Genomic DNA, 27,964 nt, shown 5'->3' with positions numbered 1-27,964 from the left:
ATATCGCACTCTTGCTCGTGTGATATTATTGCTTTATTATATATTAATATTTTACAAAATAAAATAAATGGTTTCTATACTTTTAATCAACAATCTTAAATAAATAGTTTTATATTTTCCATAGTTTTTAATTACATCATTTGCAATGCTTCATGGGATTGTAGTTCATCCCTTCATAAAACACATTAAGTACATAGTATTGTACAGGTATCTTTGTTAATTTTTTTGTCATTTTGTTTTTTTTTAAATAAATGCCTTAAAAAAAAAAAGTTTGAATGTCTCACTTACAACTCTTTTATGAAACATATAATGAAATCCCCATAGAAATACATTAATGAGAAAAGTACTCCTGGAACCAAAATGGCTGAAAAGGTGGATGGGGACTGGTGCCCTCTTTTGGACATTACTAAAAAAGCTTGTTTTTAATTTAATTTTATAATTGTAAATACTTCAACACAGGAATGACAATTGCATCCCTCAAACAATTTTATTAAAACTAAAAAAGCATTAGTCTTTTACTTAGTTCAGCACTGTTCCTTCCACACACAAAAAGACTAAGCCCTCCGTCTGAACATTACTGTCCTTGAAGAGAACAGAGACTTCCTGTCCAGATCCTCCAGAGATGGTCCTGGCCTCCACACAGAAAAGGTCCTGAGACAAATGTGGTGTGTTGTGGAGCCAGTGAGCCATTAGTGCTGTTTTCCCCTTGACCTTACAGACAGAAACAGCCATTATGGTGTTGTTCGAACAAAAACACTCAAGGTGTGTTCAATGTTTCAAAGCCCGGCAGGTTTGTCTGGAAGTAATGCTGGAGAGGTAGTTTCTGAGAAGGGAGAGAGAGACAAAATGAACAGTACAAGCCATGGAGCAAGGGCTCATGGTCCGTTAAATAATACATTCATCCTAAAAGGCCTTCAAGGGATAGTTCACCACAAAATAAAAATGATACCATCATTTATTCACCCTCATGTTGTTCCAAACCTGTATGACTTTCTTTCTGCTGTGAAACACAAAAGGAGATGTTAGGCAGAATGTTATCAATATTTGGTTATTTTATTTATTTATTTTCTGCTGTTCTTCATTGGCAATTAAAATACAATATTACTGGTATACCCACATGGAATCTGCAGAATAGATGTAAATATTGTAAAGTGTCATATGGAGATGATAGTAAGACACTCTTCTTGATCCCTGAAACGGTATCAAATTAGCACAAAATATTTCAAATGTATTGACCCCTAAACTTTTTAAGCAAGGTCAGTCCAGAATATAGGTTTTTAGTTGCTTTACCTGTTTTTAGATTTTAACCTGAATTTCGCCATGAAAATCAAAACAATCAATCTTTTAATTGTTATTTATTTATTTATTTTAATTTGTAATAATAGTGTTTTTTAATTAGCTTTAATTATTAGTTGCTTTTAGTTTGTTTGTTTTTTTAACTTTATTGATTTATTTGGTTTATATGGTAATTCTATTTTATTTTATTACTTTATTTTGATCTGTTCTTCATTGGCAGGAGAAAATATGATATTACTGGTAGTCCCTCTGTGGAATCCATAGACTTTTATTTGTTATTTTCTGGGCTGATTGTTGGAAAACTTTCTTGTTTTTTAACAAATACCTTGGTTTAAAAAAATTTAATAAAAAAAAAGTACAAATAAGTTTTAAGTAGCTTAATTTTTTTTAATTAAAAACATATAAGTATTTAGAAATACATAAATATTTATAATATATATATACACACACACACACACACATACAAAATAGCCATAGCTGTCATGTGTTTTAAATTTGTAAAAAAAAATGTATTACTATTTTTTATTTTTTTTTTATTTTTTTTTTTTCATTTGTGTGAGAAGCTAATTACTGGCTTTTAAAGAGATCCAGAACTAAAATGTTGTCTGGACTTTAGAGATGGAAATTTTGTCCATTCCCGAGAGAACAGAGAGGCAAAAATTAAGAGCAAACGAGAGAAAACGAAACTGTGAGAGAGGACAGAAAATAGCAGCTGAACAACATCACCAAGGCCCCGCTGCTAATTGAAAAGAGAGCAAATTAATTACGGTAATGAAGCAATTAAAAGGCTGTCACGCAACCAAGCCTCTCTTTTAGGCCGCTAACCATTTTGTGTCTCGAGCAGTCCCCTTGTGTCTGTGTACAGGAACAGTTCCTCCTTAAACCTCTCTTTTTATTGTGTGTTTGTGCTTTACTGCGTGTAATTTTTAATGTTCAATGAAATGTAGCAACATGGAGTCCACACCAAATTTCCCCTTGGGGACAATAAAGTATACTTTGTATTCATAATTTCCTCTCTTTTTATCTAGTGTGACCAGAAACAGCAAGAGAGGAAGTGAAATATGATCACATATACACCTCAACAGAGTTAAACTGAAGGTCAGAGAGATGAGGTCATATAATGGTGAACACACTAAAAGTCCCCTTTGACCCCATCTGCATGACATGAAAAAATGACCTTAAAAAAAGCATCTGATATGTTCTGATTGTAATTTCAGATTTTGTATCAATAAAAGTGTGTTTTAGTGTGTAAGTAAAAATTACTTGTCACTGTTAACTTATTGCTCATAAGAGTCATTAATTTGGGAATCAGACTACACTGGTTGCGCTGTGTTTTGTGCACAGTACAAAACATTTGTATCGATTCAAAAGAACCAGCTCATAAGAGTCATTTGAATGGGAATCAGACTACACAGCTCAGGCTGTATGTTTCTCAATGTAGATTCAAAAGAACTGGCTTTTAAGAGTCATTCGTTCGGGAATCAGACCACACTGGTAACGCTGTATGTTCAAATGAACCAACTCAGAAGTATAATTTGTTCGGAAGTCGTACTTCAGTGGTTATGCTGTGTGTTTTGTTCTGCAGATTCAAAAGAACCAGCTCAAAAGAGTCATTAATTCGGGAGTCAGACTAAACTGGTTGTGTTGTGCATTTTGTGCCGTCGATTCAAAAGAACTGACTCAGAACAGTCATTTGTTCAGGAATCAGACTATACTGCTCAGGCTGCATGTTTTGCACTGTAGATTCAAAAGAAATGGCTCATAAGAGTCATTTTTCTGATTGGTTGTGCAGTGTGTTTTTTGCTGTAGATTCAAAAGAACTCATAAGAGTAATTTGTTCGAGAATCAGACTACACTGTTCAACCTTATTCCAGTGAGCCGCATAATAAGATGGTATAATAAAAGCAAAATAGTTTCTAATTAATTAAACTCTGGTGTAAATAGATAAAGCATGCTTCTATATATGTGTCCAGCAGACCTTTATCAAATTCAAGATTGCATTTAGTTATAACTTCTTTCTCTCTCCCTTTTCTAATCCACAGTATGTATCATTGATGTACATAAATTACAATATGTACTGTAGACAGTTACCAATGGACTTGTTTGCCATGCACAAAACATACAAAACTGATTGCTCACAAAGATTGATGTTTGCTTTTTGGCCTCTTCATTATTTCTCTTTAAGACACCTGTCACATGCTGAGACAGAAGTGTATAGACAGCTTCAGTCTCCACCATATTCATTTCGAGTTCCAGCTTGTTTCCAAAGTCTGATACTTCGCTTGATTTTCCCTCTTGCTTGTGAAAGGGTGGGGTGTGTAACTATTGGCCCGATGGTGGGAATGCAGATCGACTTTGGTCTCGTGACTCGAGGTCTTGCGGCCCCGGTTGACCAGTTGATAGCTCTTGCTTGCACTGGCCCAATAGTGGAAAAGCGGCTAGTTATGTCATCAAAAGCAGACAGCTTCAAAGGATTCAGCCAAGCTCTTTTATGTGACTCTTGGGGACCCGAAAGTAACAGAGACAAACCAAAATTAGGGAGATTTTAGTGGAATTTGAGTGGTGCTTGCTAAGGCAAGTGTGTGTCTTTGTGTAATGATGTCCTCAATTAATTCCTACAAAGGCACTGTATATCTTACATGCCTCTATTTGCTTAAGAGACATCTCTATTCTCTAGTAGTGTAATGCTGTGTGTTTGTGTGTGTTCATTTGTTTTTGGTGGGTCTGTGTTCAAATGATAATTTCAAAATTACAGTAATTACCACATACTTTTTCCACTCATAATGTGTCTGAAATTTTTCATTTTTAGAATGAGAATTTTCATATATTATGAATTGGATTTAGTGTTGTCTGGAGTAGATTTGAATGAAGTGATTATCAATAACACATAGAAAAGTTCATTAATCTTCTGTTTTGCATTTTGTAAGTGTGATCAATGCTGCCCCCTCAGGCCCACAGTGGAACTGCATATGAATTTAAATTCTAACACAGGACAATTCACGTCACTTGTGTTTTACTTTTTAGTGTCATTATTTAAAATTGACGAGCCAAAGAAACCAGCAACAAAAAGCACTTTGTTAAGTCTTAAATAAATGGGGGCCACAAAAAGTGATAAATCGCCCCCCAAAATTAAAATAGTGGAGGTAAAATGTGCCTGTTGGCATATTTCTTAGGGTAGCTCTATTTTGACATGAAAAGGTCAAAATATCAGATTTTTACTTTGTTTGTACTTTGTCACATGACAACACAATGGCTATCTGACCTCCTGACTTTGATTTGGTGGACAAAAGTTTTGTATTAATAATAATGATATCATCAATACAGATGTGTATTCAAGTAATTGTTTTGCATGAATGGCATTTTTTTTTTTTTTTTTTTTGTATTTCTGTTTTATCATTTAATAAAAAAATGAGAATCATGCAATTGACCAATAATTATGAATAGCTTATTGTAGTACAGAGTGATTTTAATATAGTATTTTTTATCATTATAATATTATTATATTTTGAACTGTAAAATCGAATTAGTTAACCTTGCTTAGATTTTTTAAGGCCATTCGTTTGCAAGTTTTTTTCAAGTAAACATACTTATTTGGCTCATGTAAACTGAACTTAATTTTTTTAAGTAACATTAACTACAGTGGTTACAAATAACTCATCTGTAATTAAAAATATCATTGTTTTTACAGTAATTAATTCAATTTAGTTACAGCCTTATTCTGTATGTCTTATACAGTATAAGGGGAGTTACAGAATCTCAGTAAGCCTAGGTACATCTTAGTGCACATAAATCTGCACTTTTGTAAAGTACAATTGAGTTAAGAAGAATTGCTTAAATACAACAGGCTCCATGTTCACTAAAGGTAACATTAATTACCCTTTTATGGTGACGTCACAGAAATCACAACTATAAACCAGCTACAACAAAACAACATCAACAGTCAGAAGAATTCAAACTAAATCCATTTTTAAATAATTATTATTTTTCTACATCAGTTCTCTTGTTTTGAGCAAACATGCATAATTTATTCAAGCATAAGGGCTTATGGGTATTCCACACAGCTGCAGTTTTGTACTTGATCATTTTGAGTTAGTAGCACTCGAAGCCAAAGTTTAAAGAATGTGTATATTTTGAGTTATGATTCCAAAATGTGACATTTCAAGTACTGTTTAATTAGGACCATTTAAATGTTTGTATTAATGACAACTTTAAAGGTGCATTCAGTAACTTTTGTCTTTGTGTCATCTTGGACTTACACTGACACCTAGTGGCTTGGATGCAGCATCATTTAAAATCAATAGTTTCAGATGCCATTGTAGAAATGTAGTATTCACAGTGAGCCATGATTACTTAGTGATCATGATTACTACAATGAGTGAAAGTATCAAATAACAGGATGGTTACTGAGATTAAGCAAGCAGTAATCAGCTGGTCATGTGATTCTGACATGGCAACCCACATGTGTGGACCCTCTCCATGTAGAATTAAACAGCTTTTATAAGGTTACTGATATGACTGGAGTCTTCATTTTAATGAGAGTGGTCATGAGTTTTTACATATATTGCAAAATTAAAATTCATGTTTTTAGGAGTTAAACTTTTTTATTGAGAAATAAATAACTGGGTGCACCTTTAAGGTTCAGAGGGTAACGGTAACTGAATTAAAACTAGAAAATGAAGCTTCAGTTGAGTAAACTTTTTTACTCTAACTATAAATATTTACAAAGTATTGTTTTATGCTTTGGCAATATTGTGGGTAACAAATGTTGCAAATCTACTTAAAAAAGATTGAAAGATTGAAAGAGAGGGTGAAAGAGTGAAGGGCTGAAGTGAATCAGAACATCTCCTTGTTTGGCCCCTCTTGGCAGGCCAGTGAAGATGGGCTAAATTTGAGGTTTAACTGCAAAAATCCAAATGGATTACAATACACACATAATATCCTGCACATGTGAAGGGAAATTGCCCTTGAAATGAATTGTGTGTGTGTGTGTGTGTGTGTGAGCATGTGTGTGCGTGCGCGTGTGCGTGTGTGTGTGCGTGTGTGTGTGTGTGTGTGTGTGTGTGTGTGTGTGTGTGTGTGTGCGTGTGCGTGTGAGCGTGTATTTATCACTTTGTGGGGACCAAATGTCCCCATAAGGATAGTAAAACCCGAAATGTTTGACCTTGTGGGGACATTTTGTCGGTCCCCATGAGGAAAACAGCTTATAAATCATACTAAATTATGTTTTTTGAAAATGTAAAAATGCATAAAGTTTTCTGTGAGGGTTAGGTTTAGGGGTAGGGTTAGGTTTAGGGTATAGAATATAAAGTTTGTACAGTATAAAAACCATTATGTCTATGGAAAGTCCCCATAAAACATGGAAACACAACATGTGTGTGTGTGTGCGTGTGCGTGTGTGTGCATGTGTGTGCGTGTGTGTGCGTGTGTGTGCGTGTGTGTGCGTGTGTGTGTGTGTGTGTGTGTGTGTGTGTGTGTGTGTGTGTGTGTGTTGTATGTGCCCTGGGCAGCTTGATGATGGACACACTAGAACATTCATCATCACATGCTCTGTGTCCAGGGCAACTATTAAACATCCCAGAGTAACACAGGCTCTCCATGCATTGACTCTCTGACAATCTGGAATGTATACAGCAATGGATACAAAGTTCACATACACATGCACACACTCTTTTGGTTTCACCAAACTCTTTGATTTTTTTGGATCTTGACAGCATCCATTTTGTATGGTAAAGAGCACCTGGGACATTCCACTCAAAATCTCCTTTTGCATTCCACTAGAGAATCCAGTATTCTTCTAGTAAACAACAACAGAACTCTTTTTTCGAGCTATATCTTCTTCATATGCATTGATATGCTTCATATGCATCTTCATTGTGCATTGGTGTGTTATTGTGTTTGATTTGCAGCAGTATGGATCAGTGGAACAAAGGTGAGCTAAAGCAGGTGTGAGGCACTCTAGCCGTTTACAAAGCAGCACAAACACACACTTAAGTGCTTCAAATAGAAGATATAGCTGTGTGGAAACTGAACTAAACCAGAATAATAAATTAATGAAAAGAGGAATGAAGGGGGAGTATTTATACTCTTAATTTATTGCCTTCATTATCTTTGATGAAATGGAAAGCAATTTATGGTTGAGCTATACTGGCCACACATGTATTTGTGTGTGCATATTTGGGCATCTGTAAAGGCTTGTTGACAGGTTACAGCAGTATCTTGAGGCTGCCATAAGAAACAGCAAATATTGCACCATTGGTGAGAGAAAGCGTGAACGAGAAATAAATGAGAGTCAGAAAAACTCTTCAAATTCAGTTCCAAAAATCCCAGTCTGCATGACAGGAACATTTGGGGTCGGTCAACACGGTCAGTCCTCTGAAGAGGGGCAATTTGATCTTTTGACAGACTAAACCCTCGTCTAAAATGTATACATCTATATGACATAATCTCACAGTGACAATCATCAACAATGACTTTTATAAACTTTTACACAATTACAATGGCAGATTATCAGTTCATAAACACTTACTTTTCACTCTGTTCCTCACACAATGCTAGTTTGTGACATCCAAACACTTTTACTATAGCGCATGACTTGTAAGGTGATGCATTTTAACGTTTGCATTACATAATCAACTACATTTACAAGCTTGTTAGAGCATGACTGAATTGCGTGGTAGCTCAACGGATAGAGCGTTGTACTTGCAATGCAAATGAAGAGCTCACGAGTAGACACGTAAGCCTAAAGTGTTATAGAAATACCACAAAATGTTGTGGTTGCCTCAGCAAATGCATTTTTCATCTCACATTAGCTTTTCATGACACTATCGTTAGGTTTAGGTTTAATGTTTAGAGTAGGTTTAAAACTCGATAGATTGGGAAAATCTAATCTGTTTGGGAGAATATTTTACTCGCTTTTAGCTCCACACAGTGGACACTTCACCTCGGAACTGCCGCGAATATATATAAGGAACCACGTAATATCATTTTGCAAAAATGTCACCACAGTCACGTAATTGTTTTGATCTCGACCCCGCGTTCACATGCGTGGACGTTGTATTTTGGCTTTGATTTAAGCAACACGTGATTTAATTTAATTTAAAATGACTGATCTAAGTTCAAAAGACTCTGTGTTGTCAGTAAAGGGTTAAACTTTCAATGGACCGAGTCATGTGACAAAAAAACATGCCGGCGATCGCAGAGGAGTTTGTGTTTGGTTAAAACGCCAACAAAACTACATCTGGTAAGAAACCTAATTAAGTTTTTACATTGAAACCTGTTTGAGTCAAAAGATAAGAGGCTGTAGTTTCATCCAATAGGCCATTTTTAAAAACCTTTAGCGCTTTATCTTGAAACAGCATGCTGTTAAACACAATAACCACTAATGTGGACTTTATGCTCAATTTCATTTAAAATATCCTATATTTACTGTGCATTATCACACTGAGAATCAATGGATGCATCCAAAAACTGGAAAAGGTTGCTTTCAAGACATTATATGGAGTTAGGATGAAAATAAGGTGCATTTCACACTGGAGGTTGAGTCATTCACTAAATAGGGAGCAAGGGAGCATCCTATTGCTTTCTATGCAGCTAAGTGCCTTCAATTGAAACTTCTGATTTAAAGTTCAGTTTCAGGCTGCAGATGATGTTTGGCAGACATGGGACAATGATAGTCAATACATAGATTTAGGGCTGTCAATCGATTAATATTTTTAATCGAATTAATTACATGGTGTCCTGATTAATTAATCGCATATACAAATATTTGCTTAGAAAGCCCCCCATATAACAATAATTAAATCTATAATGATTATACATATTTATATCAATATATAATTATTCATAGTTATCTTTATATATTTAAAAATTATATATATATATATATATATATTAGCGCTGTCGATATAACGCGTTAATAACTTGCGATTAATTTTACAAAAAATAACGTGTTAAAAAATGAATGCATTTAATCGCAATGCTTTCCTGAGAAATGCAAGCTTGTAGTACCACCTGTTTACTCCAAAGGGCAGTAAGTGGAATTTCAGCTGTGTGAGCAACACACAGTTTATTACAGTGAACAAAACATTAACAACCCTTCAGTGGACACTCAACACAAACGTTACGTTCTTGCATTCAAAACACTTGAAGGAGCGCAAATCCGAACTAAGGGATCTCAAGATGTGTTTAAATATTGAGTATTAAACTATATTTTTTTTACTTTTATGACGCAACACACCCGAGACACGACACAAGCATGTCTGACGCAGGTCGTATGGTCTTTACCTCACAAATATTGAATTACCAACAAGGTAAAGGAGGTGTCCTTTAAACTGTTACACCGTTTTTACCCAGTCAATCTTTATTTAAGAAACATGCTCCCTGAAATAGATCCACTTTGCTCCTTCTGTAATGCTGTAGATGAATCTGCCCCTCACCTTTTTTGGGAATGTGTCCACGCTGTAGTATTTTGGAGAAAATTTTGTTTGTTTGTACGTACCTCTATTTAAACTAGTTTTTCTTTGCTTTATAAAGACATTTTATTTGGTTTTCACAGTTTTGATAACTTAAGTTAATATTTTCTGATTAATCTGTTCATTTTTCTTGCCACGTTTTTTTTATACATAAGTGTAATTTTATGTCTATAAAGCCACTATTTGCACGTTTTTGTAAAGACTTAAAATATTACGTCTCGGGTGTGTTGCGTCATAAACATAAAATGTTTAGGTCACTGTGTCAAGTTAAATATAGTTTAATACTCAATCTTTAAACACATCTTGAGATCCCTTAGTTCACATTTGCGCTCCTTCAAGTGTTTTGAACGCAAGAACGTAACGCATGTTTGTGTTGTTCTGCCTACTGAAGTGTTTTGTTCACAATATAAACTATGCATTGCTCATACAGCTGAAATTCCACTTACTGCCCTCTGGAGTAAACAGGTGGTACTACAAGCTTGCATTTCTCAGGAATCTTCCTTATTATGGTCCGTGGGCATGCGATTAAATGTGTAAATGTTTTTACCGCGTTATTGTTAAATCGACAGCCCTAATCATTTTATTTTAACATGATTGGCAGTGACTGGATGATGCTTGCCTATACTTTGAATCATAATTAATTATGCTAATTTCTAATGTCATGTCTGTAACATGAATAACCAACACTCCTGGAAACATAAACAATTTGATAAAAATAAAATCTGACTTTCTTTAGCTTGATATTATTTCACAACTTCACAACTTAGTATCACTGTCCACATATGTGGACATACATTTTTAGGAAAACTTTTGTATACATTTATTCTTTTTTTAAATGTTGGCATGTTTATTAGGTGCTACTAGTTACAAATCAATGAGATCATGCTAATCTGAAATCACACAGAAATTACACACTGAGACTATACGTAAATCTCACCTAGGGCTGGACTGGTAATCTGGCATACCGGGCATATTCCCAGTGGGCCGACGCCGTCAGGGGTGTAATGGCCATGGGGAGATCCAAGCGGGCTGGTGGTTCAGCCGCAAAACGTGCCGAATGGGCCGTGATAAGCAGCAATGAGCCATCATGTTTTGCAGAACGGACCACAAAACGGCGCTGCGATATGCAGAAAAGGCCGGGACGATTTCTCTTCCAAGTCCAACCCTGATCTCACCTTCATCCTTCTGTTGCCTGACACCTTTGAGCAATTAAATCACCTTTCCAGAATGTTCTTGCCAATAAAAACAGTGAAGGTTGTAAATATACTGTATATTGTTGAAGTTTAAAAAGAAAAACATCTTGCCTTCAGTAGGGAAACACCAAAAACCCATCCAATCTAAATTCTCTTGAGTTTGAGATTGCAATGAAATCAGCCAGGCTTTTTTTGCCCTGTTAAATCTACTTAAGGTATTGTGCAAACACTTTGAATTATGCACCCCTGAACGTGTTAGCTCTTTCTGTCTCCCATCTGGTCGCTAACGTAGCAATATTAAAATGCTAATAGGGCCACCGGACAGATGCTGAGAAAGAAGAAAGTTGATTCTATATTTCACGGAGCCCGGCACACTCTTATAGGCAGGAAGGTGAAATTATTGGTTGTATTTAAAAGCCAAAGGTGCTACCAAGATAAAAGTGTTTTCTTACTTCACCTCAAGAATATAATCCATTTAAATTCACTTTCATTGTATAGAAAAAGGTGCAATGAAAGTGAATGTTGACTGAGACTGAACATCTCCTTTTATGTTTAAGAAAGAAAGTTATAAGGGTTTGGTTTGGAGGGTGAGTAAATGAAAGAATCTTCATTTTGGCGTGAACTGTCCTTTTAACAATGAAAAATGTCAAGTTGTTGTCTGCCTCAGATGAGTTCAGAGTTGTTGTAGTTTTGTTCATAACCCCCTCAATAAATGTAAGACCGCAGTCAGAGGTGAGGGTGGTCTCGATTTAGCTTTGAAAAAGAGGGAGAAAATGAGGCATAGAGGCGGGGAGAGTGAGATCAAGTGGCAGCAAGGGAAATGTATTGACGCCGTAACATTGACAAAGCTTAAAAAATGGTTCAGGCTGCTGATATCGCCTTATTTCTCTTTGTTGGGCCTTTGCTAAAGTGTTCCAGTTGGTTGCTAGGGCATTGCTAGTTAGTTGCTAGGGTATTCTGGAATGTTGCTAGGTGGTTAATAGTGAGTTGCTAGGGTGTTCTATGAGGTTGCTAGGTGGTTGCTGGTGTGTTTACTAGGGCATCATTAGGTGGTTGCTAGGGTGTTCTGGAAAGTTGCAGAGGTGGTTAATAGTGCATTGCTAGGTAGTTGCTAGGTTGTTCTATGAGGTTGCTAGGTGGTTGCTGATGTGTTTACTAGGGCATCACTAGGTGGTTGCTAAGGTGTTCTGGAAAGTTGCAGAGGTGGTTAATAGTGCATTACTAGGTAGTTGCTAGTGTATTCTGGAATGTTGCTAGGTGGTTGCTGATGTGTTTACTAGGGCATCATTAGGTGGTTGCTAGGGTTTTCTGGAAAGTTGCAGAGGTGGTTAATAGTGCATTGCTAGGTAGTTGCTAGGGTGTTCTATGAGGTTGCTAGGTGGTTGCTGATGTGTTTACTAGGGCATCATTAGGTGGTTGCTAGGGTGTTCTGGAAAGTTGCAGAGGTGGTTAATAGTGCATTACTAGGTAGTTGCTAGGGTGTTCTATGAGGTTGCTAGGTGGTTGCTGATGTTTACTAGGGCATCATTAGGTGGTTGCTAGGCAGTTCTGGAAGGTTGCTTGGTGGATGCTGAGCTGCTTACTAGAGCAGGGTTTCCCAACCACTGTGCCGCGGAATGAAAGATTGTCAGGTGTGCCGTGGCAAATTATCAAATTCCACAAAATAAATTAATGTATGAAAACAATTATAATTTCAGGGATCCAAACTCCTCACCTTTCTGAGAAATTTGCCATTTTGAAACATGAGCGTACTAAGCAACAATAAATATTAAAAACTGTCCAAATTCGTGAAGAGACATTGAATGTCTCATAATTTCTTTAAATTAAATATTACCTTATCGTTTACAAATCTCAGAGACCCCAGTTATTGAACTAATTTAAATTCACAAAGAAAAAGCTTAGACCAAAACATAAACGAGTCCTTTTATTATTTTCTGCTTTCAAAGCAACTGCAAGCTTTTTTTCTCTCTTCCAAATACATGTTTTCAATGTTTATTGTGCACACCTCCCGCTTTTTTACATGGCAAACTTGTAAGATCGCCCCTCTGTGACACTTTCTGCAATTCTTGTCATGTGGAGGGCGATGCGGCGCTTGACGCTTGAACGGACCGTTGACTCAACTCAACTCATGTGAAATGCACTTTACAATGACGAAAGGACATTATTGAAACTCAAAATTATTATTATTTGTCTATTATTGTGGTCTTTTCTGATAAAAGCCATGCTCAGCAGTTTAAATAGGCTACTGTAGGAAAATGATATCGTAGATCTGCTTTGTTTATAATTCTTATACTGAAGTCAGTAGATTTGTAGCCATGCAAGTTTTAATAAAGGAGGTAAGGACGTTATTGAAACTCACTATTATTAGACTATTATTGCTGTCTTTTTATGTGTTAATAATGCTCAGACTGAAGGAAGACTATAGATCTGTTTGTTCTTTTAATGCTTAAACATTATAAAGTCTCTAGGTAGATTTCAGTCATGAACGACTTAAAATGATTCACTGACTCACTCATAGCACATAAGACGCTCATTTGTCGCCACCTAGTGGCATTTCCAGAAGGGGTCACTGACCTAATCAGTTAATAAAATTGAACAAATTTGTGAAACAGAAGCAAGCCTCACCAAATATTCTTTATTTTGCAGTTAATACTGCACAATTGTAAACTTGAATAAACTTGAATCACTAAAATAGCTGGAATAGATGCTTTTAGCTTATTCTTAAAACAAATATCCCCAGAAAAAATGTTCGTGGACCAGTGATTGTCTTACCTTGTTTTTTGCATCCCATTAATTTGTTGTGGCATTACAAGAACAAATCTACAAATTAGAAAATAAACAAATTTTTTTCATTACACATTTAGCGCTCTTGCCACCTGTGACCTCACACAGTATAGCCTACCTATGTGACTTGTTTTTTTTTGTTTTTTTTGCTTTGCCAAAATTCAAACATTACAAGTAAACACGCTACTAAGATGGACAGAAAACATGGACAAGTTCTTGAAAATGAAAAATATTGACGATGGTTAGCCTATGAGGGATAGTGATGTGCTGTAGAATTTTTTAGTCTTAAAAAGTGTGCCGTGGCAGAAAAAAGGTTGGGAAACACTGCACTAGAGCATTTATAGGGGGTTGCTAGGGTAATCAGAAATGTTGCTAGGTGGTTGCTGAGGTAGTTAATAGGTCATTGCTAGTTGGCTGCTTGAGTAATCTGAAAGTTTGCTAGGTTGTTGCTGATGTGGTTACTAGGGCATTGCTATGGGGTTGCTTGGGTGTTCTGCAACGTTGCTTGGTGGTTGCTGAGCTGGTTACTAGGGCATTGCTATGTGGTTGCTAGTGCTTCTGGACAGTTGCTTGGTGGTTGCTGTGCTGGATACTAGATCATTGCTAGGGGGTTGCTAGGGTTTTCTGGAAGGTTGCTAGGTGGTTGCTTAGGTAGTTAATAGGGCATTGCTAGGTGGTTGCTTGGGAATTCTGTAAGGTTGCTTGGTGGTTGCTGTGCTGGTTACTAGAGCATTGTTAGGGGGTTGCGAGGGTTTGCTGAAAGGTTGCTAGGTGGTTTCTTCGGTAATTACAAGGGCATTGCTAGATGGTTGCTAGGGAGTTCTGGAATGTTGCTTGGTGGATGCTGAGCTGGTTACTAGGGCATTTCTAGGGGGTTGCAAGGGTAATCTGAAAGGTTGCTAGGTGGTTGCTGGTGTGTTTAATAGGGCATTACTAGGTGGTTGCTAGGGTAATCTGAAAGGTTGCTAGGTATTGCTTACTGACCCACGCCTAAACAGACTGATAATGTAAATGAACTGTACATTTGGCAACAGTAGGTTGAAGGTTTTGTCTGGGCTTATTGAAATTTGAATCACTGCCCCCGGTGGCCGAAGCTGGAAGTGTTTTTTAATATATGCGCTCGTGTGAACTCGTGTTTTAGGGTGAACTGTCCACAAAGTGGCGCCAAAAACCAATTGTTTTTAGTCGTTTTAATACAGTAAACAAGATTTTAATCAACCCTTCTCCCAAATCCCTTCCCTAAATCTAAATGCAAGTGGAGTAAAAATGCAATTTTAGAGCAAAAATGCAACCTCCAAATTGTACTCACCATTGTTTATTGGAACGATATAACTTCCTGGTTTTCATGGGACCAGAAACCATGTTAAAGGTTGCTCGCACAACTAAATATGAGCAATAGTAATAGTGTTGCTTGCCTTAATTGTTCACTCTATCTCTTTTTATGTAGACTTTTGTTCATTTAAGTCTAAAGGTGCATGTAATGGTTATGTCCTATGAGTCTATCTGTTTGCTACTGTTAACTTGATTAGTCATTTGAAGGCAGTGGATTTTGGCCCACTAAGCTTTCTGTATCCCCTTCACTCCCTCTATTTCTCGCCCCTTTGCAGCTGAGCTTTAAACAACACCTATTACTCTTACGCTGTCAATTAGGATAATTTATGGCCGTAATTTTGAGCCGGCATGAATTGCGGTGTTTTGATGTTGGTAAATACTTAGAAGTTAATTGGGGGCATCTGCTCCAGGGAGTTTGGGCGAAGAATGGGAGACTGTTGTGTTTCTGTGTGTGCTCGCCAGTTAACGACTCCCACCTCCTGCCACCAAACGCAAAACAACTCGCAGACCCGATGTTTAACACGTTTGCTTATCTGTCGTGGCAAGATCTCTTTGGGTGTGTGTGTGTGTGTGTGTGTGCGTGCGTGCACACCTTCATTATTTGCGGTCTTTCATCTCATCATTTTTTCTTTGTTTTTCTCACTCTCTTTAGAATCCTGACATTGTGCTTGTCCACTACCTGAACGTGCCTGCCATAGAGGACTGTGGGAAGCCGTGTGGACCTATCCTGTGCTCCATCAACACAGATAAGAAAGAATGGGCCAAGTGGACCAAGGAAGAGCTCATTGGGCAGCTTAAACCCATGTGTGAGTTTTAAAGCACTGATGATCTGATAGTATTTCATATCTAGTTTCCTCCAACCAGACTGTGTATTATATAGAAATAAATATTTGTGTTCTTCCAGTTGAGTCGTTCTTATGCATGCTCTCATCTTATGCTAATTTAGTTTAAAAGATTGGACAGGTTTTTTCCTGATTGTTCTAATATGTACTAACTGCTATAGTAAAGTCGTCTCTTGGACTGTTAATCACACGGACAACATATATGACAACAGTTTCTCTGAAAGAATGCAAATTCAGACACAGTCTAAGTGTAAATAGACCCACAGGCTCTATACATCTACACAGCAAGCTTTTTTCTCCAATTTTTGAGTGACTTTTAACCCTTAAATGCATATCTAAGGTCTCATTCCTGTACCTCATCCATTTTTTGGGAGTTATGCCCACAACTCTTTAGTATTCCTTAACCTTTCTCTTACGAATAGTGTAACAACAACAAATTGCAAAATTATAATTTTTTTATTTCTAAATGCTTAATTACCAATAGTTTTAAAAGGTCTGTAAGTGACCCCAGATATGTAATAGTGTTGCAATATACATTTGCGCTTCCATAAATAATATGTTTATGATTAATTTATATCTTTATAAGTTTACTATCACAGGATATACACCGATCAGCCACAACATTAAAACCACCTGCAAAACAATCATGCATTTAATGGTTAAATCTGAACACACATCAAGGAGTCGTTAACTTTATGATGTGGTAGTGCAGTACTGAAAGGGCAGCCGAGCTCTTCTCACATCGTCATCATCTCTTTGAATGACCTTCCAGCAGTGAAACTCAATGACAGTGAGACACTGACACCTACTGGTGAGAGCGTGAAATTGCAGGGACATTTTAATCTTAAAAGGCGGGAAATGTGGGCTAATTGCTCTCAAACGCACCAAACCAGTCATGTATTTTGAACGAGTTTGTTACACGCCAGCTGTTTAGATAGACTGTGGTCTCTGACGTGGCCCACATATGTATTAGGGCGTAAAAAAAAGGCTCCCTGGTTAGTTAGGTGTATGTTTCAGGTTTTGCTCTCCTTGTGAGGACAATATTTCTGAAAATGTATACAGAAGGAAAGGACAAAATTCATACGTATATAAAAATGGAAGTTATTTTATAGAGTAAGGATTAATCTATGCTAATTACAATTAGCATATATTAAAAAATCTTGGGTTTTGTTTAGTCTGTAGAAATTGTAATTAGCTTTATATGCAATAGAAGTCTCACAAAACCTGAACAAAAAAATTCTGCCCCTATTTTATTCCAAAATTAAAAGAAACAATAAGAAATTATATTATATATTGTATGTGTTTGGCAAATAGTGGTGGGGATTTTTAGTTATTCACCGATTCATTCAGTGATCATTTCTGCAATTACATTTTACACCAGTAGGTGGCGACACTCAAGCCTTTCATTTTATGAGTGATTCAAATGATTCATTTAAAACCATCGAGTCGTTCACAACCGAAACAAAACAAGTGAAGGATGATGATTCGTTCACTTAAAGAAATCGTTTACGAACAAATCACTGCTTGTTTTGAACCAGTGTAATGAAAACAATGCCGAGAGCGAGATGTACTTGATGCTTTGGCTTCTTTTTGGAACTATTTTCGCTGGAGGAAAAGAAATGTATGAACTAACTGGCCAATTTTTACGTGAAACATAAATTATTTGATATTATTAACGTGTTTATTGAACTTTCCTAGTACACTCACAATTCGCGTTGATATCCAAAACACCATCAAACTAAAATGCTAACTATGCTAATTTCAGTTACCAGAAATCCCAACAAAGATATGTGAGCAAGTGATTCTGTTTACACTCTCTCTCTCTCTCTCTCTCTCTCTCTCTCTCTCTCTCTCTCTCTCTCTCAGTTTCAGTTTTATGGTTCTTTCTGAGACAAATTGATTTGTATTGACTGAAACCATGAAGCTCCTTTCTGAGTTTCTCTAATTGGATTTTGTCAAATGGCAGTCATGTTTGTTCCTGGGCAGAGAGACGAACAATTGTGCTCTCTGTAGATGGTGTTCCATGCCATGTTTTGTACAGAAGAAACAAAAAGCAAGGCTTTTGTAACTCGTTCTGCTGATACCCCACTCTGTACTTGTTTCATATGATTAATCCAGCACCCGTGGCTAATTTATTACAACATTTAGCGCATGCAAAACTGTTTTCCAGGTCAGAGAGAGTAAAAGGGCACGTAATTGGTTGAGGCATGTGACCATCTATCTTCAGTGGATTTGCTTGGCTGTAGTACTTTCAAATGTCCAGAAGATGTCAATGTTGCACATTGTTGCTATATCAACTCAGACTTGTCCTGGGATTTGAGTTTCTTGTATTAGATTTGCATGTTTTTTAGTTGTTTTGTTTTACAGCATCTTATTATTTGCAGGCATTTAATAATATGATATGTTATTATTATATATTATTAGTAAAATAAAGTAAAACCATCACATTACATTTATGCATTTTGGCACATGCTTTTATTCAGACTTCCGAAGAAATGTATTCAGTGTTTGTGTGTTCTCTGGGAATTGAACCCATGATCTTGGCTTTGCTGGCACCATTCTCTACCAGTTGAGCTACAGGAACTATGAATTAGGCCATAAAACAACACATAAATTACTTTTTTTTTCCCCTTAGTTTGTAAAAAACAAACAAAAATCATATTTGCAGAAATGCACTTAAAATAACTTTGTTTCGGTTTTCGGTGACCATTTTAGTCCCTGGTAAACACACTCAATGAATGTCAAACCTGTAGAGAGAGTGGTAGGGGACAGCTGTCTCTCCCCTGCAGTGTCAGAAGGGGGTGCTGGCGAGATGCTGGTCTGTGTGGCTGTCTGGCTGACGTCTGTGTGTCCTCCTCTCTCCTGGCAGTTCATGGCATCAAGTGGACTTGCAGCAATGGGAATAGCAGCACTGGCTTCTCAGCAGAGCAGCTCGTGCAGCAGATTCTGGACAGCCACCAGACCAAGCCTCCTCCCCGGACTCACAACTGCCTCTGTACGGGCAACCTGGGTAAGGGAACAGGGCAGACTGGGAGACATTTGGGATGGAGGTTGAAGACGTCAGAAATACAACTCTTTAATATCTCACTTGTTTCTCCTAGGCAGCTATGGAGAGCACTTGGAAAGTCATTCTGCTTATCAGATTTTTCTCCTTAGAAAAAGACCCCAGTAATCTCACATGTGTCTCCTCTAGAGATCCAGAAGAGATTTCAACCATTTCAAAAATACCAAAAGTTTCCAACTGTTCTCAGATTTGCCAAGACACCAAAGTCTGCAATTAAAAGATCTCACTATGAACTCAAATGAGATCAAATTCTTCCAAAACCAATGCTATGATATCCACATTCATGTTATAGCTCTATACTCTTGCTGTATGTCAACAATTGCCTCATTTCATTTTTAGGATATTTTAGGAGAAGCATCTAAGACAAAGTTGATATTAATGAAAGTGCAATATCTGAGTAATAGCATTTACCTATGGGAATTTTTAATCAAAATTGAGGTCAGGAAAGGGTTAAAGAATTTAGGAGTTGTGTGTAAAAATACTTAGTAGTAGATATAAACATGTATATATGTGGAACGTTTCTTTATTTTTACTTACTTTTTTAACTTGTTTTATATATTTGTTGGCATATAAAGCTATTGTTTGTGTTTTATAACCATTAAGCATACTAATGACATCTAACAATGATTACAAATTGATTACCAGCCAAGGAAGTTATTCATATTATTTTAGAATATTAGTAAATCTGACATGATAACTTTTGTCACGATTTTGTTATGATAGAGAGAGTCCTCTTTATTATTATTTTAGGATGATCACTGTTCAGTATAGATTATGGCCAAGAGATGGCACTATTGAGTCGACTGTGTTGTAGGTGCAATTAAAAAAATACAGTCAGACATTGTTTGCCATATACAGATTAAAGAGAAAAAATATACAACTTCATTCATTCTCTAACATCACATCATATTATATGTGAGTATTATTTTTATTTTAAAAATGTATATTGGTTTATCTAAATTATGTTTATTATGTAATTGTATTTGTTTATTTCAAGCACAAGTATTAAAATAAATGCATTTCATTGAATAATGATTAATGATAAATACAGTATATTATGTCATATATACTGTATATACAGTACTGTGCAAAAGTCTTAGGCACATCAATATTTCACCAAACCATTTGTCTTAAGATGGTTATTTATATCTTCAGCTTTAGTGTGTCAATAGGAAATATAAATGTTAGACTCCCAAACATTACTTTTGCAATTAGAAAAGATTAGAATAGAAGAACAGGGAGCCCTGCAACAGATGTCATGGTCCCCACAGAGCCCCCCACTGAACATCATGTCAGTCTGAGATTACATAAAGAGACAGAAGCAATTAAGACAGCTAAAATAGATAGAAGAACTGTGGCTTGTAGCATCCTATCTGCCAACAACCAAGGCAAAGGTGGTCACACAGAATATTGATTTAGCTTTTTTTATGTTTACTGGACTTTGTATGACATTAACTGATAAATGAATATTTATGTCATTATTTTTGAAGAAATCCTCACTATGCAACATTTTTCTCAAGTGCCTAAATCTTTTGCACAGTTCTGTATGCTGTATATATCAATATATATTTTAATTAGCTTATTATTTATTATGTATTTATTATTAGGGCTGTCAATTGAATACATTTGCAATTTGATTCATTACATGACATGCTGATTAATTAAATGCATACAATAGTATTTGCTGAGAAAAAAAAACCCCAGTAAAAATAATTAATATGAATAATGCACATTAATTCAAATATATAATACGTAAGCGTCTATAATATATATATATATATATATATATATATATATATATATATATATATATATATATATATATATACAGTATAACACAGACTGAAATTAATTTTGAATTAATGCGGCAGATGAATTGATTATACAATACCAAAAAATTTAAGTAAAAATTTGTGGAAACTTTGAAAATCCCCTCCCAAACTTTTTGTGTTCTGTTGTGCTTCGTCCACTTTTTATGCTTCCACATTGATTGGTTCTCATTCTGTGGCTGCGCTGCTTGTGAGGTTTGTTGAGGCACGCTGCCACCTATTGACGTGGTTTGTAAAAACAGATGTACTTCAAGCTTGAATTGCTCATATGTATCCATACCTTTATTATGGAATATACGTACAAAACATTAGGCATAATTAAATGCATTCTTTTTTTAATGCAAATTTTTTATATAATTAATCACACTAAATTAACACGTTAAATTAACAGCCATTTTTTTATATATATATTTAGCTACATTTCAAAAGAACAATTACATTAATAATTAAACATTAAAAGTGTTTCCATTTAGTTACCAGAGATAGCCAATCCTGTTGTTCACAACAGAAATTTCTTTGTTAAGCTTTATTTCTTAAGCTATCTTTTATTTATTTATTTATGATTACATTGTTTTACACTAAACATTATATGTCTATGTCCATGTGTCTACTCTATAGGTGCTGGGAGCAGCCTACATCACAAATGCAACAGTGCCAAACACCGCATAATCTCTCCAAAAGTCGACACGCGTGCTGGTGGCACCTATGGCACCCACTCTGAGGTTCAGAACAACGATGTGTCAGAGGGAAAGACGGAGCTCAGCCACAGCAGTGTAAAAAACAGCAGGGCAGGGGGCGACGGTGCAGGAGGGACGGGAGTGCGCGAGAAAAGAAACGGCAAGGTGCACAAGCCGGTCCTTCTCCACCAGAACAGCATGGAGGTGTCCTCCACCAACCAGGTGGAAGTACCAGATACCACCCAGAGCTCGCCTGTGTCAATCAGCAGTGGCCTAAACTCCGACCCTGATATGGCCGACAGTCCGGTATTGACAGGCATGGGAAATGTGGCATCGGTAATGAGTAGCCTATCTCAGTCCGCCACTGTTTTCATGTCTGAAGTCTCTGGAGACCCTGTCTATAGTATGTCACCCACTGTAGATCCCAACGCTCACCTCTTGGGTCCAGACACAGCTTCAAACAGTCTGGTTTTGGCTGTGGCAGCCGAAAGTCACAAGTTTGCCTTCACTGGGTCAGTCGGTGTGGGTTTAGGTGACGGGGGGTCAGCGGACGGACTCGATATGTTATCAACAGCTGGCGTATCTGAAGAACTGGTGCTCTCTAGTAACCTGGAGTCTGGAAGTATCAAGCTGCCTGAGACCAATATGAACTTCGACCCCGACTGCTTCCTTAACAACCCCAAGCAAGGTCAAACCTATGGAGGAAATGGGATGAAAACGGAGGAGAGCAACGGAAGAAGCTGTAGTAACGGGAGCTTGCGTTGTTCTCCGCAACTCAATGACAATGGGTACTGCTTCAACGCCGCTCTGGTGAAGAACATCAAGACCGAGGATATGTCATTTGAACAACAGTTGGCTGCAGAGGGTGGCTATCATGTTGGGGAGGTTGTGAGTGGTGCCGTTGGTATTTCTGGTTCCTCAAGCAGTGGACCTACCCAAAACTCCCTGGCTTTGACTCCAACTGGTTCGTTGCTACCCTCTGGAGGTGGGCTGAGTCCTAGCACCACACTTGAGCAGATGGACTTCAGCGCCATTGATGCCAAGCAAGAATATCCAACCAGCATCGTGTCTGCTGCAGGCTACGGCCCAGCAATCTCCAGCTCTCACCTGGCCCACCAAAGCCATTCACCGAGCTTCTTCCTCCAAGGTTCTCCGCAGTCCACCCAAGCCCAACAGAACAACTCTGGTGCCAACCAGAACTCCCATGACTCTGCGTACATGGGCATGTCTGTTGTCAAAACGGACTCAACGGGCACCGATGGGCATCTGCACCACCATCATCACCACACTGCCTCTAATTGCAACGGTAACTCTCCAACCGAACAAAATGGGCAGGCTGGTTCTCTCCAGCTTTTGCAGTACCAGAACCGCTTTACAACTCCAGGTCAAGACCATGAAGATATTGGTGGTTTGGAGCAGTCAACAGGAGCAGAATCAGGGGATGGAAGCTCTCAAGAAAAGGAGAATGAGGGTTTGATGAAACCAGGTGACCGTATGCAGCCTGTTGGGGCAGGAGAAACCAATGGTGTTCGAGGCCCGGAGCACTACCTCCAGCCGTCAATAGAGGGTACCGGGGTGGGGCAAGGGAATGGGGCAACGAGCACAAGGACGGAAAGTGGAACCCTTTGTAATGCCGTTGAGGGAAACGGAACCACAAACAGCCCCCATCAACAGCTACAGCCGCTTCTACAAGGAGCCAGTTTGGTGCAGGGACTTTTCAGTGCCATAGGGACCCACGGCAGTGTAACCAACGGAGGAGGGTCCATGGAGATCAACCTGGATCATTTCGATGTTTCCTTTGGGAATCAGTTCTCAGATCTCATCAATGATTTTATCGCTGTGGAGGGTGGTAGTGGTGCAGCTGTAGTGCCGGGTGCCAACACGCTGTATGGTCACCAACTCATTGCACATTCAGGAACAGAGGGGCAGGTTTCCTCTGGAATCACATCGCAGCAGGTTCCAGAAGATGGGGCTCATGGGGCAAGGGGGTATAATTCAGCAGAGCTCTGTCTCCAGCCCTGTTGCAGTCCACAGTCCACACAGGCTGGCACTGTAACAGGCGAGGCAGGGCAGCTGGCATACATGCAGGTGGCGAACGCTGTGTCTGCAGCTGTGGCGCATGGAAACATGGGAATGCTGCAGGCCACCGGAAGGCTATTTATGATGACAGATTATTCGCCAGAGTGGTCTTATCCTGAGGTGAGTTTGTGATTGACACGAAGACAAATTAAAGGGATAGTTCACCCAAAAATTTGAAAACTCACATTCATGTTATTCCAAGCTTGTATTACTTATTTTAATAATGGAATGTAAAAGGAGATATTTGGCAGATTGATGACCTCTGTCACCATTCTCTTTTCTTATATGTAAAAAACAAAATGCAACATAAAAATTTTTGGCGATTATAAAATGGTGATTAAGTCTAACCTAATGCCTAACATCTTTGAGATCCATGGAAGAAAGAAAGTTGTACCGTTTGCAACAATATGTGCGTAAGTAAGGGCATTTTCACACCTTGCTCGTGTATTTCAGAACCCTTAGTTTGGTTCAAGCATATGTGAAACCAGCCACCTCTCGGCCCCGATTGGAAACGAACTCTGGAAATGTTTGCATGTGTTGAGAATGCAATCTGACCAACAAAGCAGCCAATATCCTACGATAACCATGAGTTTTACTGATGGGTCTTTAGAGAAGATTTCTATGGGTCAACATGCCATTGTAATTTTCAATCAAAACACGTATTTAGCTTTCTGTATATACTGGAAACATTTTGGCAAGATTAGATATAATTGCACGTTTATGTGCAAATACTTTCTAATGCAGAAAAAATGCAAAAGTATCTAATAACAGATAAAAATTGCCACAACGGAAATTTTGCAACTCCCATCTGTCCAACTGACAGATAATGTTTATTTGTAGAGCAACCTCTGACAACAATATTCAAAACAAAACAATACTCAAAAATGTTATCGGTTGACAATTTCCTACCTGTACAATATATCACCCATACTATGCCCATATGAGCTAAACCCAGAACAGTGCAGAAACATTCTGACCAATAAGGAGACAGTTTGAACACATGGGACTTTTATTAACAAAATTTGGTCCTGTTGCCTTTTGAAAGCGAACCAAGGAGAAAATGCAGCATTGTAACAATTGTAGTCCTTATTTCAGAAAAAAGCAAACAAACTACAGGTCTAAAAATGCCCTAAATGATGACAGAATTTTATTTTTTGGGTGAACTAACCCTTTAGGAAATGTGCAGAATATATAGATTTATAAAAACATTTGTGACATTTATTTCACATTTTATCTCATAAGAAATCTCAATGCACTTTTGATCACTGGCTGTTTAATGCAGAATAAATGTGAAATGATTGTTGAGGTCTGAATGTAAAGCTCAAGGTCTCCTCTGTGACGTATTTATTTGTGCCAGAAAACCCTTGGCTACATGAGACACATGATTAGTCATTTGTATGGCCATTGGCAAGGAAGCGGTCAGACAAATATAGAGAGTGCGATATCAGACATCACTAAAAACAATTCTGCTCTCACAAACCTTCACTTTGCAATGTTTTCCCTTGTTGCACTGTATATATATCAAAGATAGTATTTTTATATAAAAATTTTATTCAAGGTAATAAATTGTAGTTTTTTGACATTCAAAATGAATGCAACTTTAGGGCAATAAATAAATAATGCACGTCATGATTTTTTAAATTTTTTTATTTTTAAATCAGATCTGGAGTTTTAGAACTTTCATGTGATAAACAATTGACAAATTTGTCAAAATTAAGATCATTTCATAATTTGACTGTAAAAAAAAGCCCTACAAACAAACCTCTAGTACACTTAATTGGTCAAGGGCAATGGAAAGGATAGAAAAAGTTCCACACACTGACATAGCTTGCAAAGCTTTACTAAATACATGTGTAATATTTCAGTAAAATACCTTCTTCAGGCTTACATGAGCCTTACGTTATTGAAAACAATTAATAAAAAATAATAATAATAATTTGTGTCCCAGGGTGGAGTGAAGGTGCTGATCACCGGTCCATGGCAGGAGGCCAGCAGTGAATACACTTGCCTGTTTGATCAGATAACAGTTCCAGCCTCTCTAATCCAGCCTGGGGTGCTACGCTGCTACTGTCCAGGTATGTGATCAGGCACCACACAAACTGTATATTTACAACATAGTGTCATTTAAAGCTATTTTGTGGAGGTAAGAAAGTGGGATGCAATATGTTTCTATATCCCCAAACTATGGATGTCCCAATACCGATACTGGTATCGAAATCGGGTCAGATAAAGCACTCTTGAGCTCTTGCATGTAAAAATTTTCCAATACCAAAAACTGACACCGTCTGATGTACGAATGTTATTCTGTAAACATTCAGCGCACAAATTAATTATTAAAGTGATTATTGAACTGCAAAGGCTGCAATTTAGTGAGATAAATACTGTATATAGTGTGCATGTGCCGCATGCTTCAAAGTGAATGTGTTGTGCCGACACTGGCTGTTCATACCTGTTAGAGCTCCTTGGCTCATACACGGAAAAAGCCATGATTATTGTGTGCTCTGTTTGTAGCAGATGACAGCGAGCAGAGCGCTAGTTCACTTTGTAGTGTGAGGCACAAACAGACTGTATATTTATTTGATTAAATAGCAGCCTTTTGTGGAATATTATTAACATTGGGTTACATAGCAATCTTCTTTTCCATAGGTGAGAAGTACTGTCAAAAACACACAGAAACAGAAAGGGCTTCACTCCAAAATAAAAGCTTCCACCTAAATAAAAGCTCAATTTAAATGGCAAAAAGTACTATAGAAATATATCACTACTATATAGTTATGTAATATTCAATGTAATACTACTAATAATAATGATAATAATAAATCAATATATTTTGTATTATATTTAAGCAATATCTCACATCTGTGATGCTCTGTTATGCAGCATTTTATGCAAAATAACTAAACTTTTGTATTTTGTATTGTACTGTGAGGTTCTGTATAAAAGCTCTGTATAAAAGAAAAAAATAAAAGAAAACAAATAAACAGGTATCGGTACTCTTACTCATTCTAAAAAACAATCTAATGGGGCTTTGGAAGATTATTTGTTATTTATTAAAGGGATAGTTCACCCAAAATGAAAATTCACCTTTCATTGGAAAGCAAAAGTAGATGCTAGGCAGAATGTATAATGTAGAATAACCTTAGTCAACATTTAGTTGCATTGCATCTGTTTTCATGCAATTAAAGTGAATGGTGACTAAGGTTAAAGTTCTGCCTAGCATCCACTTTTTTTTTCATTTGATCAAAGTTTTAATTCATTCATTATTTAAATTGACATTACTTGTTGATATGGAATTACAAAAACTGGTATCATATCGGCGAGTACTGAAAAGGAAGTACTTTTACTCGTACTCGTTCTAAAAAAAAAACTATTTAAATCGTATCGGGACACCCCAACCCAAAACATCTTGTGCGAAATTAAGTTATAAGTTAAATCAGTTTCTGAAGTCAAAAATGAATGCCAATTTGTCCCAAAGCAAATCTAATTCATGACAAGAAACCCCGTGACTTCACCTATGTTGATTAAAACAGATAATATTTAGTCACCAAAATATGTGATATTTGTGCTATCACTCTCGGAACTACTGAGATATAATTTATTTTTTACATATTTTAATATACCACTCAATACAACAGACATACATAGTTTAGTATTTAACAGCTGTCACAGTCTAGTGCTCATTAAAATTCCATTGTTACATAACAAAATAATTAAATCCCAAAATTCTCTGTTGCCAAAACTCTTTTTCAAATCTCTATATAGTAAAAAATGATAATGTACTGTATGCAACTCCAGACAACTCTAAACTGTTCCGTTCATGAAACATAGATTTCTAACCCATTTGTCGTTTTCTTTCAAAGCTCATGACACAGGCCTGGTGACTCTGCAGGTGGCAGCCAGCAGTCAGATCATCTCCAACTCTGTGGTGTTTGAGTATAAAGCTCGAGCCCTCCCTGCTCTGCCCTCCTCTCAACACGACTGGCTCTCTCTGGACGGTACATCTCAGAGCTTTACCTTGTCTTATATCAAGTATAGCTGGTACACTTGTTGTGAAAATGCATTGGTTTGTGTTGTTTCTTTTCTTTTGGAAGTTTTTTTGCTATTTATTAAAGGGATAGTTCACCCAGAAATGAAAATTCACCCTCATGTTGTTCCAAACCTGCACTGTCTTTCATTGGAAAACAAAAGTAGATGTTAGGCAGAATGTTAACCTTAATCAACATGCAAAAATGTAAATCACCATTCACTTTCATTGCATCTTTTTAATGCAATGAAAGTGAATGGTGCCTAAGGTTGTCATCTTGCCAAACATCTCCTTTTGTTTTCCATTTTCAACTAAGGATTTTATGTTTGGCTCAAATGTCTCTGGATAGCAGATGGCAGACAGACTTTAAGCA

At 37.2% G+C, this 27,964-nt stretch overlaps 1 protein-coding gene across 1 annotated transcript in view; it reads left to right on the top strand.

The window, feature by feature from the left end:
- LOC127626037 (calmodulin-binding transcription activator 1-like) overlaps positions 1-27,964 on the top strand; it is a 461,362-nt gene that overhangs the window by 391,476 nt on the left and 41,922 nt on the right. The window contains exons 7-11 of the mRNA XM_052101550.1: positions 15,729-15,882; positions 18,788-18,928; positions 21,430-23,687; positions 25,516-25,642; positions 27,428-27,562. Coding sequence (XP_051957510.1) covers positions 15,729-15,882; positions 18,788-18,928; positions 21,430-23,687; positions 25,516-25,642; positions 27,428-27,562 — 2,815 coding nt within the window. The remainder of the gene's footprint in view (positions 1-15,728; positions 15,883-18,787; positions 18,929-21,429; positions 23,688-25,515; positions 25,643-27,427; positions 27,563-27,964) is intronic.

The sequence above is a fragment of the Xyrauchen texanus genome, chromosome 32, assembly GCF_025860055.1.
Source record: "Xyrauchen texanus isolate HMW12.3.18 chromosome 32, RBS_HiC_50CHRs, whole genome shotgun sequence".
NCBI lineage: Eukaryota > Metazoa > Chordata > Actinopteri > Cypriniformes > Catostomidae > Xyrauchen > Xyrauchen texanus.
The sequence above is the reverse complement of the archived record's forward strand: the minus strand, read 5'-3'. Positions and strand labels throughout refer to the sequence as shown.